At 42.5% G+C, this 17,339-nt stretch overlaps 1 protein-coding gene across 1 annotated transcript in view; it reads left to right on the top strand.

Annotated features, from left to right (window-relative positions):
* Nucleotides 1–17,339, top strand: part of ADGRA2 (adhesion G protein-coupled receptor A2) — a 103,905-nt gene that overhangs the window by 24,236 nt on the left and 62,330 nt on the right. The window contains exon 2 of the mRNA XM_070952574.1: nt 11,800–11,871. Within this exon, the coding sequence (XP_070808675.1) occupies nt 11,800–11,871 (72 nt within the window). The remainder of the gene's footprint in view (nt 1–11,799; nt 11,872–17,339) is intronic.

Below are 17,339 nucleotides of genomic sequence, written 5' to 3'. Positions count from 1 at the left end.
TTACCTGTGAGTTGACCAATCACTCACCCAATACCAGCACTCGGTTCAAACACCACTCCTGCACAACAACTTAGTCCGGTTGCCCCAGCTTCAGAGCGGTCATTTTATAATGACTGCCACCTGTGCCGCCAGTCCAAAGAGCTGCCTCCGACCTTTTGGGGAACTTGCATGTTCCTCTTGGTCTTCTGAGATGCCTCTCCTTCTTCACCGTCCCTACAGGAAGGTTCTGGTCTGAAGACCCCCCCCCCGTCAGCGGTTTGTCCGGCTGGATTTTCACTGAGCTCGTTGAAGCCCGCTATTTTTCCAGCTGGTCTCGCCGTTGGAAAGTCTGAACAATATCTTGGATGGAGCCTCATCCATTATGGAACTCAAGAGTCCCTCATAAAAAGTTGGGATGCAAAACTGCCAACAAGGAAAACAACTTGTCTCCAGTTGAAGAGTTTGGGTCCTTAGATTGGAGAAGAAACCTTATTCCCTTACTTGTAGGGCAGATGATCCCATGGTCAGTAGAAGAAACTCACATATTTTTGAAGCAATAAAAAAAGAATAGAAGCAGGAACATTTCTCTCCCTTTGTTCTTTGTGTCCTCTTCATTGTCCTGCCTACAACACCAGAGGATGGGTGGAGGGACCCATGAAATAGCTGGGAAGGAAGTGCAGAGCTGTATCCTTTTTTGCTAAGATGTAAAGACAGGCAGGATTTTTCCATGTAGACATTTTGTGACCCAAATTCAATGGTTTGCATTCTCCTTTTCCCCTCCTTTCTTGCTCAGCTTGGAGTGCCAACTGAAAATGCATCTGATGCATCTGGATCTTTGGAAATGGGGTTGAAGTTCCTTAATTGTTTAGGCTAAGCAGTAGATAGTTCTTGTGGCTGTTCGAGTCCATGCTTTTTTTTAAACATTAACATGGTTTCCCTTTTAAACAAATGAACATAAATCCTCTTCTCTTTTTCTATGTATACAAGAGTTTTGTCAGACAGGTTCAAGCCTCCTAACAGATGCTGGAGAGAGACACCAAAATGCCAAACGTGATTTTATACAGGCCCTTTGAAATCTGTTTCTTTGACCTCCATGCATATCTTCTCTTGTTGGTTTCATCTCCCAGTTATCTCCACTTCTAACTCCACTTGACTCATTGGCCTTAGAATTGTTGCCTGGGGATGTTTGTTTATTGCCAAAGTAAATGCTGCCAGTTGCAAGGATCTCTTAAACTATCTGGATAATGGGACACAGAGTCATAACATAAGACAAAGGAAAGCTGCCATATAAATGGGACGCTTGAGGGCAATTCTATCCAACCCTCTCCTTGGTCTTTCATTTTGCCTATTGACAATATTTGATTCTATGTCCTAATTCCGCTGCTTAGCTATAAGCCCCTCAAAGCCATTCAAGCTTAATGAAATGTCAATAAAAAGGGTTCCCTGTTTTAAAGGACTCTATATTGCAAAGAACAATGAATGCGGTCAAGATAATTGGTAGTTTGAAAAATAAAAAACAAGTAAAAAATGCTGTTAGGACAATGTCTCTAAAATGGTCTAAGTTCCAATGTATGTTTAAGTTAAACCAAAGAAAGCACCATTAAATAAACACGTCATTCTATTTGAAAGGGGGAATTAAAACACTGTACCAATCTGGACTCTGGAGGGAGGACATTCTGCAAGTTAGGCCTGTGTGTTGCTGACTTAATTATTAAGTCAATTTATGATTTATTTATCAACACAAGCAATTAATTTTCTAAACCTGGAGCAAGGATTTTTTTTTCCTTTGGGACAATGGCTACATTCCCTCATATTGAATAAGATTATCAGCTCTTCAAAGTAGACCAAACTTGGAATTCATAGGTATACAAGCAAATACTATTTGTATTACCATACGAGTAATACAATTGTAACAGATTCTTTCAAGTCTGAATGTAATTTTCCCTTCCTTCCCTTTATTTTTGTGAGAATTAGGGAAGATCAAGTCTGAGACACTTTCTCAAGTTACATTTCTGACTCAGACTCAGATTGCTTTTCTCTGACCATTGTCTTGTTATGCCCCTTCTTCTTGTTCCTCAAAGTACTTCTGCTCATTACAAGGTTGAAGGTTGGTCATTTCTATCCACACACACACACACACCCCCTTCCTTTTCTTTCTCTTTTTTTCTCCCTCCTCCCACACTCATGTTCTCCCTGTACCAGGTCAGAATCACAATTAATCATAACAATGGAGTTGGACACTCCAAATTCAGCTTTCTATACTCTGGTAAGAGCGCTCATGTGAGAATATGATATTTGGGGAATATCTTGAGGTCGAGCCTTGATTCAAGAGATATCCAGTCCATTCTCAGTGTCTCTGAAAATTGCATTTCTTGCTTCACTAAATCAATGGATGGATGAAAAATTAGTCTGGATCATTTCTTCAAACAACATCCTTGGCAAGGAAAGATGGGAACAATATGAGCCTGAACTGGTGCTAGCTTAGCAAAGAGGAGAGAAGGTCCAGAATTTTCTTTCCAAACTATTGAGAGGCAGATTCTTTTTCCTGACCCTGGCGACAGATCAGACAGAATTACAAGATTACATCTTGGCCAACTGGCTTCTTCCCTTTTTAGGGAGGTAGTCTGGTTTTTATGGCAGGAACTTGGATGATCCCCAGTATCTAAACATGAAGTAAATCGTCTGTTCCTTCTTAGGAACCTTCACCCCCACTTCCATGTCTTTGGACAAAGTTCTGGACTTTAGAATGTGGCTCACCTTTTCCCCAAAGGTGGAGTTGCTGTTTACTAGGGCAGTGGAAGCAGGGCCCTCTTGCCTTGAACTTAAAAGGTTGGCATTTTTTGATAAGCTCTTGCATAGAGATTTCTTGGAATACTGAAAGCTTCCATGTTGTTTTTGTTAGTATTCATAAAGTCTGATACAGTTATTACTTTAATACAGATTTGGGCTTTCTTCCTCAACTTGCAGTTCAGATCAAGGAAAAAAGATTGAAGGAAGACCAAGACTGGTCAGCTTCAAGGGATTGGCCTTGTTTCTTCCTCCAGTTTAGAATGACCCAATGATAGAATGCTTGCTTTTAATCAGGTATGGCACCCTTAGTGTGACACACATGGAAATCTTTAAGACAGAAGGTTCAGGGCCAGAGGAAATTATTAACAAAACAAATAGGAAAAAGTGGAGGCTCAACTTTCCTATTGTTCAGGCAGGAAATTCCAGGGAACTTGCCAAACAGGATGCCTTCTTCTGTCAGCTGTCCCAGGACCACCCTTTAAGCTGTGAAGTTGTATTTGGCTTTATGCAGCTCAAGAAGCCATCAAATATGGGATATCTAAAGTTGAGCTTAACTTCACATGTTACCACACTCCATAAAGGATGGTCCAATTTGCCTTTAGTGACAAGTTCTAAGGACTGTGACAGATACTTAATTTTTCTTGACCAACAACACAACAATTATTCATTTGAGGTCTTGGGACACTCAGAAGATGTTTTTCAAATTGACATGTTCAATATCTGAAACCAAAGCAAATATTACTCATTCTTCCCTCAATTAGTTGTTTATTTCAAGTGAGTGACTTTTAGCCGAAAAACAGAACATAAAGTCTTTAAATGAAAAGAAAAATGGTATTGTTTCATAATATAGCAGTTGCAAATTTTATATGGAATGTGAATAGACGTATCGGATGCTGTACTAGTTAAGATGTTGGACTAAGAGTAGAGAGACCCAGGTTTTAATCCGTCCCCATAGTTTAGCCATTGGAGTTCATTAGCCAACTTTGGGCCCGTTCATAGTCTTCCAGTACAATCTATCTCACAGAATTGTTGGGGCATTCTCTAGATCATCTAAACTTCTAAATGAAAGGCAGGTTAGAAAACAAGTTCATAAATAAATAATGAATTCTGTAACTGCAGAATATTTTGAATTTCTGGGGCTTTCCATCGTTTGTTTAACATATGGTATGACTGTGACCTCCCACCTCAATGTTTAAATGGTAGAAAACAGTAATGAAATGTATGTAGAGAAAGAAGTGTGGGAAAAAAAGATAACATTTTTGGGAGAAGGTAGGAACAATAAACAAACCATGAAAACAACCTAGTCCCTGATCTTTCCAGATGGAAGTCAAAAAAGGAGTATTGAACTCCAAGGCATACAGAATTAATGTTGGGGTTTGTACTTCTTAGTTCACTTTTCTTCCAATGGTGAAGAAGACTCCAGATGTGCATGCTTTCTCGCTTGAAATTCCCAGCCAAGGTAAAGATGTATTAGAAAAAAACACAACAAAGAGTTGCCTTGCAAAATCATGGAGCAAAGAAGGACAACACCTAGATCTACCTTGGTTAAAAGATGGCATGGCTCTATTGTAGAAGAAATTCAGTTGAGCTGAGTTAAACTAGTGAACTGGGTGAACATTTGGGTAGTTTCATGCTGAACTCAAAAAGCAGCAGGCTCACCTGCTTAAAGTATTCAGTTTTTAATCAATGTATACAGTGCTATCTGTGCTGACATATGGTTGTAAAACCAGGACTCTAAAAACAGAAAAGCAGTAAAGAAGCTGAAAGTTACAAGAATGGAATGGCACATGCTTGTCATGACATGAATAGAAATATATGGCCCCATCAACAGACAGAAATATGTCACATAAGGAAGTGAAATGTCTCATGGAAATGGCTAGGCAGTGGCCAACTCATGAAGAATGAACAGATGAAGGCTGGATAACAACAGTTAGTTAGTTAGTTAGTTAGTTAGTTAGTTAGTTAGTTAGTTAGTTAGTTTATTATATTTATAGACCGCCCTTCTCCCGAGGGACTCAGGGCGGTGAACAGCCACGGTAAAAACAATATACAACAAAAATTAAAAGCTTATTAAAATAATTCAATCATTCAGCCAAATTTAAAACATCCAACTAAAATCATTTTAAAACCCCTATCAAAACCCAATTTAAAACCTTTATCCTGTCAGTCCAGCTTGCTGGAATAATAGGGTCTTCAGAGCGCGACGGAAGGCATGGAGGTTGGGGATCCTTCGTATGTCTGGGGGCAGTTCATTCCATAGGGCCGGGGCCCCCACAGAAAAGGCTCTCCCCCTGGGGGTCGCCAGCCTACACTGTTTGGCTGATGGCACCCTGAGGAGGCCCTCTCTGTGGGAGCGTATTGGTCGGTGGGAGGCAATCGGTGGCAGAATGCAGTCCTGTAGGTAACCAGGTCCTAAGCCATGGAGCGCTTTAAAGGTGGTAACCAACACCTTGAAGCACACCCAGAAGACCACCGGGAGCCAGTGCAGCTCGTGCAAGATGGGTGTTACATGGGAGCGATGAGTTGCCCCCATTATTACTCATGCAGCTGCATTCTGGACCAGCTGGAGCCTCCAGGTGCTCCTCAAGGGGAGCCCCATGTAGACAGCATTACAATAGTCCAGCCGGGAAGTGATGAGGGCGTGAGTGACTGTGCGCAGGGCGTCCTGATTCAGAAAGGGACGCAACTGGGAGATCAGGCGAACCTGATAAAAAGCCCCCCTGGTTACGGCCGTCATATGATCCTCCAAGGACAGCCGTGAATCCAGGAGGACGCCCAAGTTGCGAGCCCTCTCTGAGGGGGGTAAGATCTCATCCCCAATAGCTAGCGATGGTGTCAGCTGGCTATATCGGGCCGTCGGGAGCCACAGCCAGTCAGTCTTGGAGGGGTTGAGTCTGAGCCTGTTCCTCCCCATCCAGATCCGCACGGCCTCCAGGCAGTGGGACATCACGTCAAGGGCATCATTGGGGTGGCCTGGGGTTGAAATGTACAACTGCGTGTCATTGGCATACAGTTGACACTTCACCCCAAAACCACGGATGATCTCACCCAGTGGCTTCACATAAATGTTGAACAGAAGGGGCGAGAGGACCGACCCTTGCGGCACCCCACAAGTGAGGAACCTCGAGGTCGACCTCTGCCCCCCTGTCAACACAAACTGCATACGGTCAGAGAGGAAAGAGGAGAACCACCGTAGCACGGTGCCCCCCACCCCCTCTAGCCGACGCAGCATGATACCATGATCGATGGTATCAAAAGCCGCTGAGAGATCTAGGAGGACCAGGACAGAGGAGCAACCCCTGTCCCGGGCCCTCCAGAGATCATCAACCAATGCGATCAATGTTGTTTCCTTGCTGTAACCTGCCCTGAAACCCGACTGGCACGGATCTAGATAGACAGCTTCATCCAGGAATCGAGGAAGTTGTCCCGCCACCACACTCTCAACAACCTTCGCCGCGAAGCGGAGGTTGGAGACAGGATGATAGTTAGCTAATACAGCAGGGTCCAGGGAAGGCTTCTTGAGGAGGGGCCTCACCACCGCCTCTTTCAGGGCAGATGGGAAGACACCCTCACTCAATGAAGCATTGGTAATCTCCTGAAACCAGCCTCATGTAACCTCCCGGGAGGCCAGCACCAACCAGGAGGGACACGAGTCCAGTAAACATGTGGTAGCGTTAAGCCTCCCCAAAATCCTGCCCACGTCCTCAGGAGTCACATGGTCAAACTCTTCCCAGGTGACACTCTCAAGATTCACCTCCGTCATCCCATCTGAGGCTATCCAATCGGAGTCCAGGCCGGTCCAAATCTGAGCGATTTTATCATGCAGGAATTGTCCAAAATCCTCAGCTCTACCCTGCAAGGGATCCTCCCTCGCTCCCACCCGTAGGAGAGAGCGGGTCACCCTAAACAGGGCGGCTGGGCGGTTCTCTGCAGATGCAATAAGAGTGGAAAAATAGTTGGATTTCGCCACTCTTATCGCCACTAGGTAGGTCTTGATATAAGACCTCACCAGTGTCCAGTCAGATTCGGTGCAGCTGGACCTCCAATCGCTCTCTAGGCGTCTTTTCCAGCGCTTCACCTCCCTCAGCTCCTCAGAGAACCAAGGAACTAGTCAAGTTCAGCACCGAGTCAGAGCCCGCAAAGGAGCAACGCGGTCCAAGGCTCCAGCAGCCGCCCTATCCCAGGTGGCCACCAGTTCCTCAGCCGAGTCGCGAGTCAGAGTCTCTGGGAATGGCCCAAGCTCCGTCTGGAACCTCTCAGGGTCCATCAGGCGCCTGGGATGGAACCACCTGGTTGGTTCCGTCTCCCTGCGATGAGGAGAAGCAGTTCGAAAGTCTAGCTGAAGGAGCGAATGATCTGTTCATGACAAGGGCTTAATAACTAGGTTCCCTATTGTAAGATCATTCAACCACTGACCAGAGACAAAAATCAAGTCCAGCATGTGTCCCCTGATGTGGGTGGGGTCATGAACTAACTGGGTCAGGTCCATGGCCGTCATGGAAGCCATGAACTCCCGAGCTGCTTCTGACGTTTCACCGACGGATGGCAGGTTGAAATCCCCCATCACCAGAAGCCTGGGGATATCCACCGCTACCCCGGCTATTACGTCGAGCAGCTCAGGCAGAGCTGCTGCCACGTGGCAGGGAGCCAGGTACGCAGTCAACAAACCCATCTGCACCCCATGACCCCACTTCACAAGGAGGGATTCACAGCCGGCTATCTGAGGAACAGTGGCCTCCCTCGGACTAAGACTTTCTTTAATAATCACCGCTACCCCTCCTCCCCTCCCCTGGGCCCTCAGCTGATGAAATGCACGGAAGCCTGGTGGGCACATCTCCACGAGGGGAACCCCCCCTCGTGGCAACCAGGTCTCTGTAATCCCTGCCAGGTCCGCACCCCCCTACTGAACTAAATCATGAAGGAGGGGGGCTTTATTAGTCGCAGACCTGACATTACACAACAGCAGCTGAAGGTTCGGGCCCTGAGACTCTGCACAACCTGGAATACAAGAGGCGTGCCACTGCTCGTAAGCAGCAACTGCGTACTCCCCGAACATGATATGGCCCCCTGTGCCTGCCATATCTGCCCCTCCCACCCACTATTTTGATGGAATAGCCCTTCACCTCGACCCCCAGTTCCCTATCTAAACCCCCTCCCTCTCTTCTCCCGCCTTGACCCTCAGACCCACTCAGCCGCTCTGAGGTTCTGTGGACCCCCCCAGGTCCTTCCCACCCCTTCCCAAAACCTCTTAAAAACTTTACACAAGCTTTCGTTAAAAAATCCCTCACTCTCTTTTTTGCTGCATGCCCCCTCTCGGGGTTCCAAGAGCCGTCATCGAGGTAGGCCCTCGATAGGGTAGAGGGCCAAACCTACGAGAGGGGGGAGTCTCGCAGCCCAAGGAGCTCAGCTGTTGAATACATCTAATATCAGGAGTAAATGGTGGCTTATAGCCAGGGGGTCGACTATGATGATTTAGAAGTCCAACAAAGAGAAAACATAAGTCTTAGGTATTTGTACTTTGGAAACTCCACTGCCCAATCAGTCTTTGATTGATTACCAAACATTGCAGTGGTGAAATCTAAAATTTGTTACTACCGGTTCTGTGGGCGTGGCTTGCTGGTGGGGGTAATGTGACTGGGTGGGCATGGCCAATTGTTTTCCTTTTAAAACCATTTTTTCAGCGAAGAGGTTGTAAAAAAATGCTTTCAAAAGGTTCTGACGATCCCAGCTGAGCCGCACGATCATCAGAGGCTTTTTTTTTTTTTTTACTTTTAAAAGCATTTTTTTGGCCGAAGAGGTTGTACTCTTAACTACTGTACTCAGTCACTTAACAACTGTAGAAAGAAAGATCATAAAATGGGACAAAAATCACTTAACAAAGGTCTCACTTAGCAACAGAAATTTTGGGCTCAGTTATGGTCGTAAGTCAAGGACTACTTGTATATATGAATCTGAATGCACATGTATCCCTATGCATACAGAGATCCCGTATCTCATATTATGTATAGTTCGCATGTAAATTGTTTTCTGCTGCATTTCAAGCAGTTTTTAATGTTTTTGATGTTTTAATTTTTCAATGTCTTTTTATAATGATTTTTTAAATGTATTGTGAGCCGCCCTGAGAGGGGCAGCATATAAATTTAATTAATTAAATTAAATTAAATTAAATTAAATTAAATTAAATTAAAAACCTTTACAGGCAGGCTACAACAAATTTGAAAACAAAATTAAATGCATTTTTAAGAAAGAAACTCTCAAAAGCACCTCACAGCCTAGTATGATGCGTCTATATCAAGGGTGGGCAACTGTGGCCCATTTACAACCTGTGGATTTCAGCCAGTCATAGTTGCCCACCCTATTCTATATGAAACTAATTTAAACAATTAGAAGCATTTAAAAACCATAATAATATATAGTTGGACAGATAGAAATCTGGGCACTGATGGAAAAATGTGGACCTGAGAAAAATAAACTTCCTGCACAATTCATCGTTGCCTCCTTGACAAGTACTTTCAAATGTCATTCTGACTTTATCATTGTCAAGTCAGGAAGTCAATTCAGAAACAACCCAAGGAGAAACGTGAAAGGAATTCTCAAGCATTTGGAAGAAAGGGCAGGAAAATAGAATGCAGTTTCTATTTTTGCACAGGGAAGAAAACCTTAAGAAAAGTGGAAGACTTTTGTGCAATTGTTAACAGCAGTTGTTTGGGAAACATGGCTGCTACAAGCCCCATTCACTTAAAGTTTCCATCAAAAGAAGAATCTAAAGTGGATGCTGAGGTCAGGCTATCAAAAGCTCTGCAGCTGTTTGGTGGCCCTCTTAGCACAAGACATGCTTGCCAGGGCTAATTGCTCATTAGAAAAGCTTTTTAATGAGAGCTGGAAGAATTGATGGGTGCTCCTTTTCTTTTCTTTTTTTCCTGGCTCCTTTCAGTTGGCAAGTTTTCTGCTTGCTTTGAGTGGAGGTCAAAAGAGGGCTGTTTTTGTGAACTTCCCAACTGTTTACTTTGAGAGCAAGCTTCCTAGTGCCGGTCAAAACCCTGACCTAGGGGTACTTGAACCGGACTCCCATAAAATGAGAAAGCTCAATGGGAAGGGATGGATCAAGTCTCTTGGCTGAATAGTGGCCTTTGCAGGCCATTGTGTGGGAGGTCCTAATCCAGAGTCTGCCAACTTCGACTTGTACATGCTGAAAATGAGCATCACACAAGGGAGATGCATAGACAGCATTCTCTACAACTTTGGGAGGGGAATAGACAAATATATGGAGAAAAGATGCACCTTACAATTGATTTGATTCTGAGACTTTGGTTCTGTTTGAGAAAATCTATTCTTGTTAATATTTCAGTGTGTTTCCAAGCTGTTACAGGACTGGCCAACCAGCCTTTGAAAACACACACTTATGCTGCCTAGAACTACTTATTATTCCCTCTGGACTCTTGCTTATGATTGGATCAGAATGAAAAAAATGCCTTAAAACTCTATATTATTTGTGCAGAACTAACTATGCAGATATCTTCTGAATTAATCTAACACTGAGATGTTTTTCCTGACAAATTACTTTTCTCTGCATATTCCAGACAGAAATATTGAATGTGAATATCTAAAAGGTTTTTACTTTTCCTTAAGATCATGCCTATGTGCATATAAGAAATTGTATGTTTGTGCACAAATGTGTGTGTGTGTGTACATTTGTGTCTCCGCACACAACCCGTTCATATGCTGATAGGTTTCAGATTTCTTTTCCTTCTAATTTTGTTTCTTTGGCATTGGTTTGTTTATCTTTCCAGTTGTGTACTTTTTAGTTTACATCTGTTTGTTTTGCAATGTTTATTATTCCATTTATTAAATTACGCCTTTGTTACTTCCATTTTGCTAGGCTTTGCAAGCTTATTTCATTCTGGTAAGAATAGCAGTGATGAAAATCTAACCATGTCACTCAGCCACACCACAGACATTCCCAGCCAGTAATGGCACCGAGTAAAATAATGAATTCAGATGAAGGGAGAGATGAGATATATGTATTAAAAAATTCCATTAACCAGCTGGTACAGTTTAGATAAGGCCTTTCTCCTCCGTTTCCTTCAGCCATGGGAAAAGCATTGACACCTGGCCTTGGTTCCCATTTGTAAATGTTACTATTATCCGTGGAGCTGATGTAAAAGCAAACCCCATAATGTCTGAGAAGCATTATGCAAATCATGCTTGCAAAGAACAGACAGCTAATCATGACTTCATCAGTTTGTGTTAGCCTCTGCTGTCTTTCCGTTAAACCATCTACAACCACCCAAAAACACATGGTGCTGACTAATGAAGTCAACATTTGAAGTTACCATTAACATGTGGAAAGGCGGGGAAGGGTAGCAACTGGAGCCATTATGCAAAAGTCAGGGGGGCATGTTATACATATAATAATAATTACAAAATACAAATACTTGCAAATAGAAATAGAACAACTATGACAAAAGAAAGCAAAGAGAATAGTAATGGTAATTAGGCACCTTAGATACACTCCCAAAACAACTTGAACACCATTGGCATTGACAATTCACTATCAGTCAATTGCAAAAGGCAGCTTTACTTGGAACAGCTTACATCCTGCAACAATATCTCTACCATCAAACATCAACCTCTGCCTATCCCAGGTCCTTGGGAAGCACTTGATAAGTGGATAAAAATACCAAATCCCATCTGAACATCTGGCTGACTACGTGACAAAGCAATAATAATTACATACCGGGCTTCCCTTTTTTTCTGAGAGAAGGATGCAATTTATGCTATTCCTAAACTGTGAGCACAACCTGTTTTGGAATTTGATTGGAAGCTGCATGGCTGATTTGGGGAAATTGTGCTTAAAAGGTTCTGCAGTCTACAAAAAAGAGGATTTGGGGTTCTGTGTGAATGTTTAGCTAGTTTATCTATTTTGGAACTAATGAATCCCTTAGTGACAACCAGACCCCACTCCTGCCTCTTTAAGCCCTGCATGTATGGACACCAGAAACTACATAACATCTTTCTCTCTTTCTCCAGGATTTTGAGCAATAACAAAATAACAACCCTGAAGAATGGCACTTTTTTTGAACTCCATGCTCTTGAAAAATTGTAAGTACTAATTTTTGCTTTTTTTTAAAAAAAAACAACTTCTAGGCTATTGGTCATGATCTCAGGAATTAGTGGTTAAACTGTAGTGAAAGTGAACTTGGAGTGGTTGTGAACACATGTATGCATACACCTGTGCCTATGTATCTATGTCTGGAAGTCCCGTATGACCATAGGAATTGGAAGACAGATTGCAAATATTCATTATCTATGATGATTGTAGAACTTGTTTACTGGTGGATCTGCTGGTCTTTATTTGTGTTTGTTGTGCCTTATTGACCACTGCATGTAGGTTGCATGGTGTCTTTCTATTTTGGCCACAGTTAAACACATTAGAATCAGAAGGGTTTTCTGCCTCTTGCTTTATTGAACCTTTTAGAAAAAGTAATTGTAGCATACAAGAATTATATACAGGTAGCCCAGAATAATAGTATTGAATCACAGGCATGTTTAATCAGTAAAAATAATTATAAGCTTCATTAGAAGAAATATAGTTTTAGATATATTTCTAGTCATTGTTCCACTATATTCTGCATTGGTCCGATGTTATTTTGAGTATTTTGGACACAGCATTTTAAGAAAGATGGAGCAGATATAAGTACAGAGAAAAAGAATGAAGATGATCAGAAGATGGATAATTTAACCCCAGCAGATAGAGATTTCAAGCATCTTTGGTATTTATGGATCTACCAGCAGATCTTAAATAAGACTCTCCTACTTTTCACAGCTGTCCCAAGTTAAATCCCTTATCTAAATTACTTCTCCTGGAAGCTATTCTCAGCTTTAGTGAATCATCCATTTATTCAAAGGATTTAGCTGCACCTCTAATGTTACCGGAGAGATTTGCCACAGCGGACTCTAGGAAATTTGGGAAACCCCCCAGGTCAGATTCCATTTTTAAAGAAAAAACATAAAAAGAGCTTGGACTTCTATTGTTTGAAACTAAATTCCTGAAGGAAAGGCAGATATAAGTTATTTTTTAAAGGGGGCCTTTCCCTATTCATTTTCTAAGGTTTATATAATGGTTATTTTGAAAATGGGAAAGGACCTTACAAGTTGTGTGAAATATTGCTTAATATTCACGTTAAATATAGATGCAAAGCAGGGGTGGGTTCTAAAATTTTTTACTACCGGTTCTGTGGGCATGGCTTATTTTGTGGGCGTGGTTTGATGGTCATGTTACAATTCTTTAGGATTTAGCAGAGGTACTGTCTACCAGGCTTTTAACTGCTTGCAGAGCTGTACCCGTCTACCCATTTGTTCTTGGAGGCACCGCTCTACTCATTTGTTTTTCGAGTGCTCTGGTCTACCACCACACTGCCTTTTAACACTGATCAGCTGTAGGGCGGCCCTTTGAAGCCCTGCGGCAAGAGTTTAAACAGTTTTTTTCCTTCTAGCCGATCAGCTGGGACTCGGGAGGCAGCGAATAGATTGGGGGTGGGGCCAAATAAAAGGTAAGAATTGGGGGAGGGCTGGAGGGCCCGCAAAGAGAACCGGTTCGGTGACGTCATATCGTCACCGCTACTGGCTCAGCCAAACCGGGCCGAACCGGGAGGAACCCACCACTGGTGCAAAGATTCTGACTGCAATTTTGACCTAAACATTGAAGAAGACTGCTGTCTATTATGTATATACTGTAGTTTACACACACTCATATAACTACATGCACACACAGACACACACACTTTAATTTATTTGGGGTGGAGTCAGGGCAACTAAATGGAGCTGTGTGTTTACTGGTCAGATGCCCTTCCTCACACTTATGCAGTGTTCACAACAGATATTTTCTCCTTGTACCCTGATAGAAAAACATGGGAGACCCTTGTTACTCCCATATAACACCCCTCCTGCGTGAGCTGCACTGGTTACCAGTGGTTCTCCGGGTCCGCTTCAAGGTGCTAGTCCTCACCTATAAGGCCCTTCATGACTTAGGTCCGGGATATTTGCATGACCTTCTCCTACCTGTCTCTTACTGTCCTGTTCGCTCACATAGGGCCGCTCTCCTCAGGGTTCCGACGGTGAGCCAATGTCACCTTGCTGTGCCCAGGGGTAGGGCGTTCTCTGTGGGTGCTCCCACCCTCTGGAATGAATTACCTACTGAGCTCCGGATGGCTCCTGATCTCCGCTCCTTTCGTCGGGACTTGAAGACTTGGCTTTTCAAACAAATAGGCTGAGACTGATTCCGGGCTTTATTATTTACTACTAATTAATTATTTGGATTAAATTATGATTTTATTGTACTTGTTTCTTAACTTGTGTTCGCCGCCCTGAGTCCTTCGGGAGAATGGCGGCATATAAATACATGTAATAAATAAATAAATAAATAAATAAATTTGCTGCTGCCTTAGATTGAACTCTCAATTTTCCAAGTAGGATGCAAGCTTCTTCACATCTAGGCCACTGTGCTACTCAATTTTTAAATATATACATCAGGGGTGAAATCTAAAATTTGTTACTACCAGTTCTGTGGGTATGGCTTGGTGGGGGGGTAATGTGACTGGGTGGGCGTGGCCAACTTTTTATTTATTTTATTTTATTTATTTATTTCCAAAAATTTATATGCCGCCCTTCTCCCTAAGGACTCAGGGCAGCAAACACAGGTTAAAACATACAATAATAATAATAATTAAAAAAAAATTACTTTTAAAAGCATTTTTTCTACTACCTCTTTGGCCGAAGAGGTTGTAGAAAAAAATGCTTTTAAAAGCTTCTTACGATCCCAGCTGAGCCGCACGATCATCAGAGGCTTTTTTTTTACTTTTAAAAGCATTTTCCCCCCTTCGGTGGGTGTGGGGGTGTGTGCAGGGATTTTTGCTACCGGTTCTCCGAACCACCCGCCGCCATTGCTACCTGATCCGGGGATCCAGTCCGAACCGGGAGCATTTCACCCCTGATATACATGCAATTTTTGATGGCCCACAATATCAATTAGAATCATCAAATGCTGTTCATTCTACTTGCTCAGCTCAGAAAAAGGCTATCTCCTGCAATTTTACTGTTACAGTTGCAGTTGAAGCTTACTGCCGCTCTCCTTCTCCTACAGCAGTTCTCTTTAGGGTCCTCCCTCCCCCTCAAAAAAGGAGAAGAGAAGGAAGTTCAGTTCCTGATTATATCAACTTCTGTTTTGCTCTTGAGAGGCCCAGAAACATTCCAAATGAACTGGACCAATAGTTTTAAGAGGAAGAGGTCATGAAAAACAACTTTCTCAGACCAACGAAGTCAACTTTCTTATCTGAACTTGAAAGGCAATGGTTCAGGTCTTTCGTAGAAAGAGATTTATACCTCCTTGTCCTTGTCCTCCAAATGTGACTTTAATCTTTATGTAGGTATGTGTGGGATGGGTGAGAAAGGAGAACTCATACCGAAGGATTTTTGTTCAGAGATGCTTAGTTTAGGCTGAGTTTCCCCACTGGCAAATATATGACTGTGGCTTATTATACTGTTTAATGAGGCTTGAAAGTGCAGCCTTTTCTGGGTTTAGGGTTAGATGTGCTGAAGGAATATTCATTGATATTGGAAAAGGGATGCTTGAAAAATCAGATCGGGCACAGACTGACTAGATCTGATTCTGACTGGAAAAATGAATTGTTTGGAGCATGATTATTCTTTTTGGATTTTCACTTCTCTGCACATATATGATGTTTATTTCTTGACTAGAAGTCAAGGTTTAAAACATGCAAATTTATATTTAAAATATTGAATAATACACACTTTGTGGTAATATGTATTTGCCTATTTAAGGTGATAGCTGAACTCTGAAGAAAGCTTTTATTTTAATGTTTTGACTGAATTGCAGCTTAATGCGGACATAAGAAATAAATGAAATCTAGAAATGAACATATGCAAAAGTGACATGACTAGGAAAGAGGCCAATGAAAGATATATAGGAAAATCAAAAATAAATATAATGAATGCTACTCAACAAACTTACTTTGCTCTATTTGTGTGTATATTTTATGATTCTGAATGGGTGCAAGCCAACAGCAACAAACTTTACAGGAGTCTTACCCCTTCCTATAATATCTTTCCATAAAATTGATGACATGAACATCAAGGTTAGTTAGCTCAGTTTCCCAACAGCATACTTGTTAGGGCATTTCCTTATGAATAACAAGCAAGCTATTTTCATAGCTAAGAATTTTGCTCCCATGTATGAACTAAAGCAGGAACAGTCCCTCTGCACTGAATTATATGTCACCATAATTGCAATTCTAGTCAGGTTCGCTTGCTTTTGGGAACTTTGCATGGATGTGCATATGATTGCAAATGGAGAGGATGGCTTCCATAAGCAGATCATAGTTCTCTGATTTAAAAAAGGAGTAGGGACATACAGACATTTCTACATCTAATAGTAGGGTCAGGTGAATAAGTGTCAGTAAGAGTTGAAGTCCAAACTTGGGGCATTGAGAAATAAGAAGAAAGGATGAACTTGCCCAGAGGAGAGGCAGGATAAGTACAAAACAAAATGATTGTCTGTCTGTCTGTCTGTGTCTCTCTCTCTCACTCACTCACTCTCTCTCTCACTCTCTCTCTCTCTCTCTCTCTCTCTCTCACACACACACACACACACACACACACTCAAGATTCAGTATGTTTATAACATGAACAAAAAGACAAGGGGAAAAATCCAGATGGAAAGAAGAAACTGCTTGATACAATTGCAGTGAAGTTCCTGGTTTGCAGTCTACATGGGATACTCCTAAGGACAGGGACCTCTTTTCTCTGCTAAAACTATGAAACATTAATGTTTATTTAATGTTCCTTCCATCTCTTTCTCCTCCTTTTGTTTTTCTTCTTCATAGTTCAAGGTTATCTGCATCCCTTGAGACTGGAACAAAGTGCTCATTAATGGCAAGGGATTACAGTTTGCCCAACAGGGAAGCTGCTCCAGAGGAGGGTAGTTGTTAGAGTTTCTGACTTTTCCTGGGCTTCCAAGGGAAAGTCTTAGCAATTTGAAACTCTCTATCAACTTCCCTGACGTTGCTTATGGAAGAGAAGCCCCCACCCCAATTTTGATGTGGCTTCTGCCAAGTTTTGTATTTGCTTGAGCAATGCTTGAACTTGACCTTTGCATCCCCTTCCCCAATGGCATCTTCTTGTTTTTATTGTAATTCTTCTTCTTCCAGGCTAAAAAACTGTATCTAATTGGATTGGACCCCTGGGCACACAACATCTCTTTAAAGTTTCATTGGTTAGGGAGTTCTGAACAAACAGCCCACCCCATCCCAGTCTGTTCCAGATGGCATTAACCTCATGGTCACCTCTGGAATGTTCAAATTATGCTGGGAGACCAGAGCTGTCAGTCAAAGAGTATTGCTATTACCTCTTATGCTACCCATCCCCACTCTGGCTTGTGGCTTGGATAGGATGATGGTAAAGTTCTGGGGTGTGGTAGAGGGCAGAATGGCAGGAGCCACAATTAGTAATTGCTTCTGGTGTGGGTGTGGGTGTGGGTGTGGGTGTGGGTGTTA

This window comes from Pituophis catenifer, unplaced genomic scaffold (genome assembly GCF_029215685.1).
Source record: "Pituophis catenifer annectens isolate HBS135680 unplaced genomic scaffold, rPitCat1.0.hap2 SCAF_12, whole genome shotgun sequence".
In the NCBI taxonomy this organism is placed as follows: Eukaryota; Metazoa; Chordata; class Lepidosauria; order Squamata; family Colubridae; genus Pituophis; species Pituophis catenifer.
Note: the sequence above shows the minus strand (reverse complement) of the source record. Positions and strands in the feature narration are given on the sequence as shown.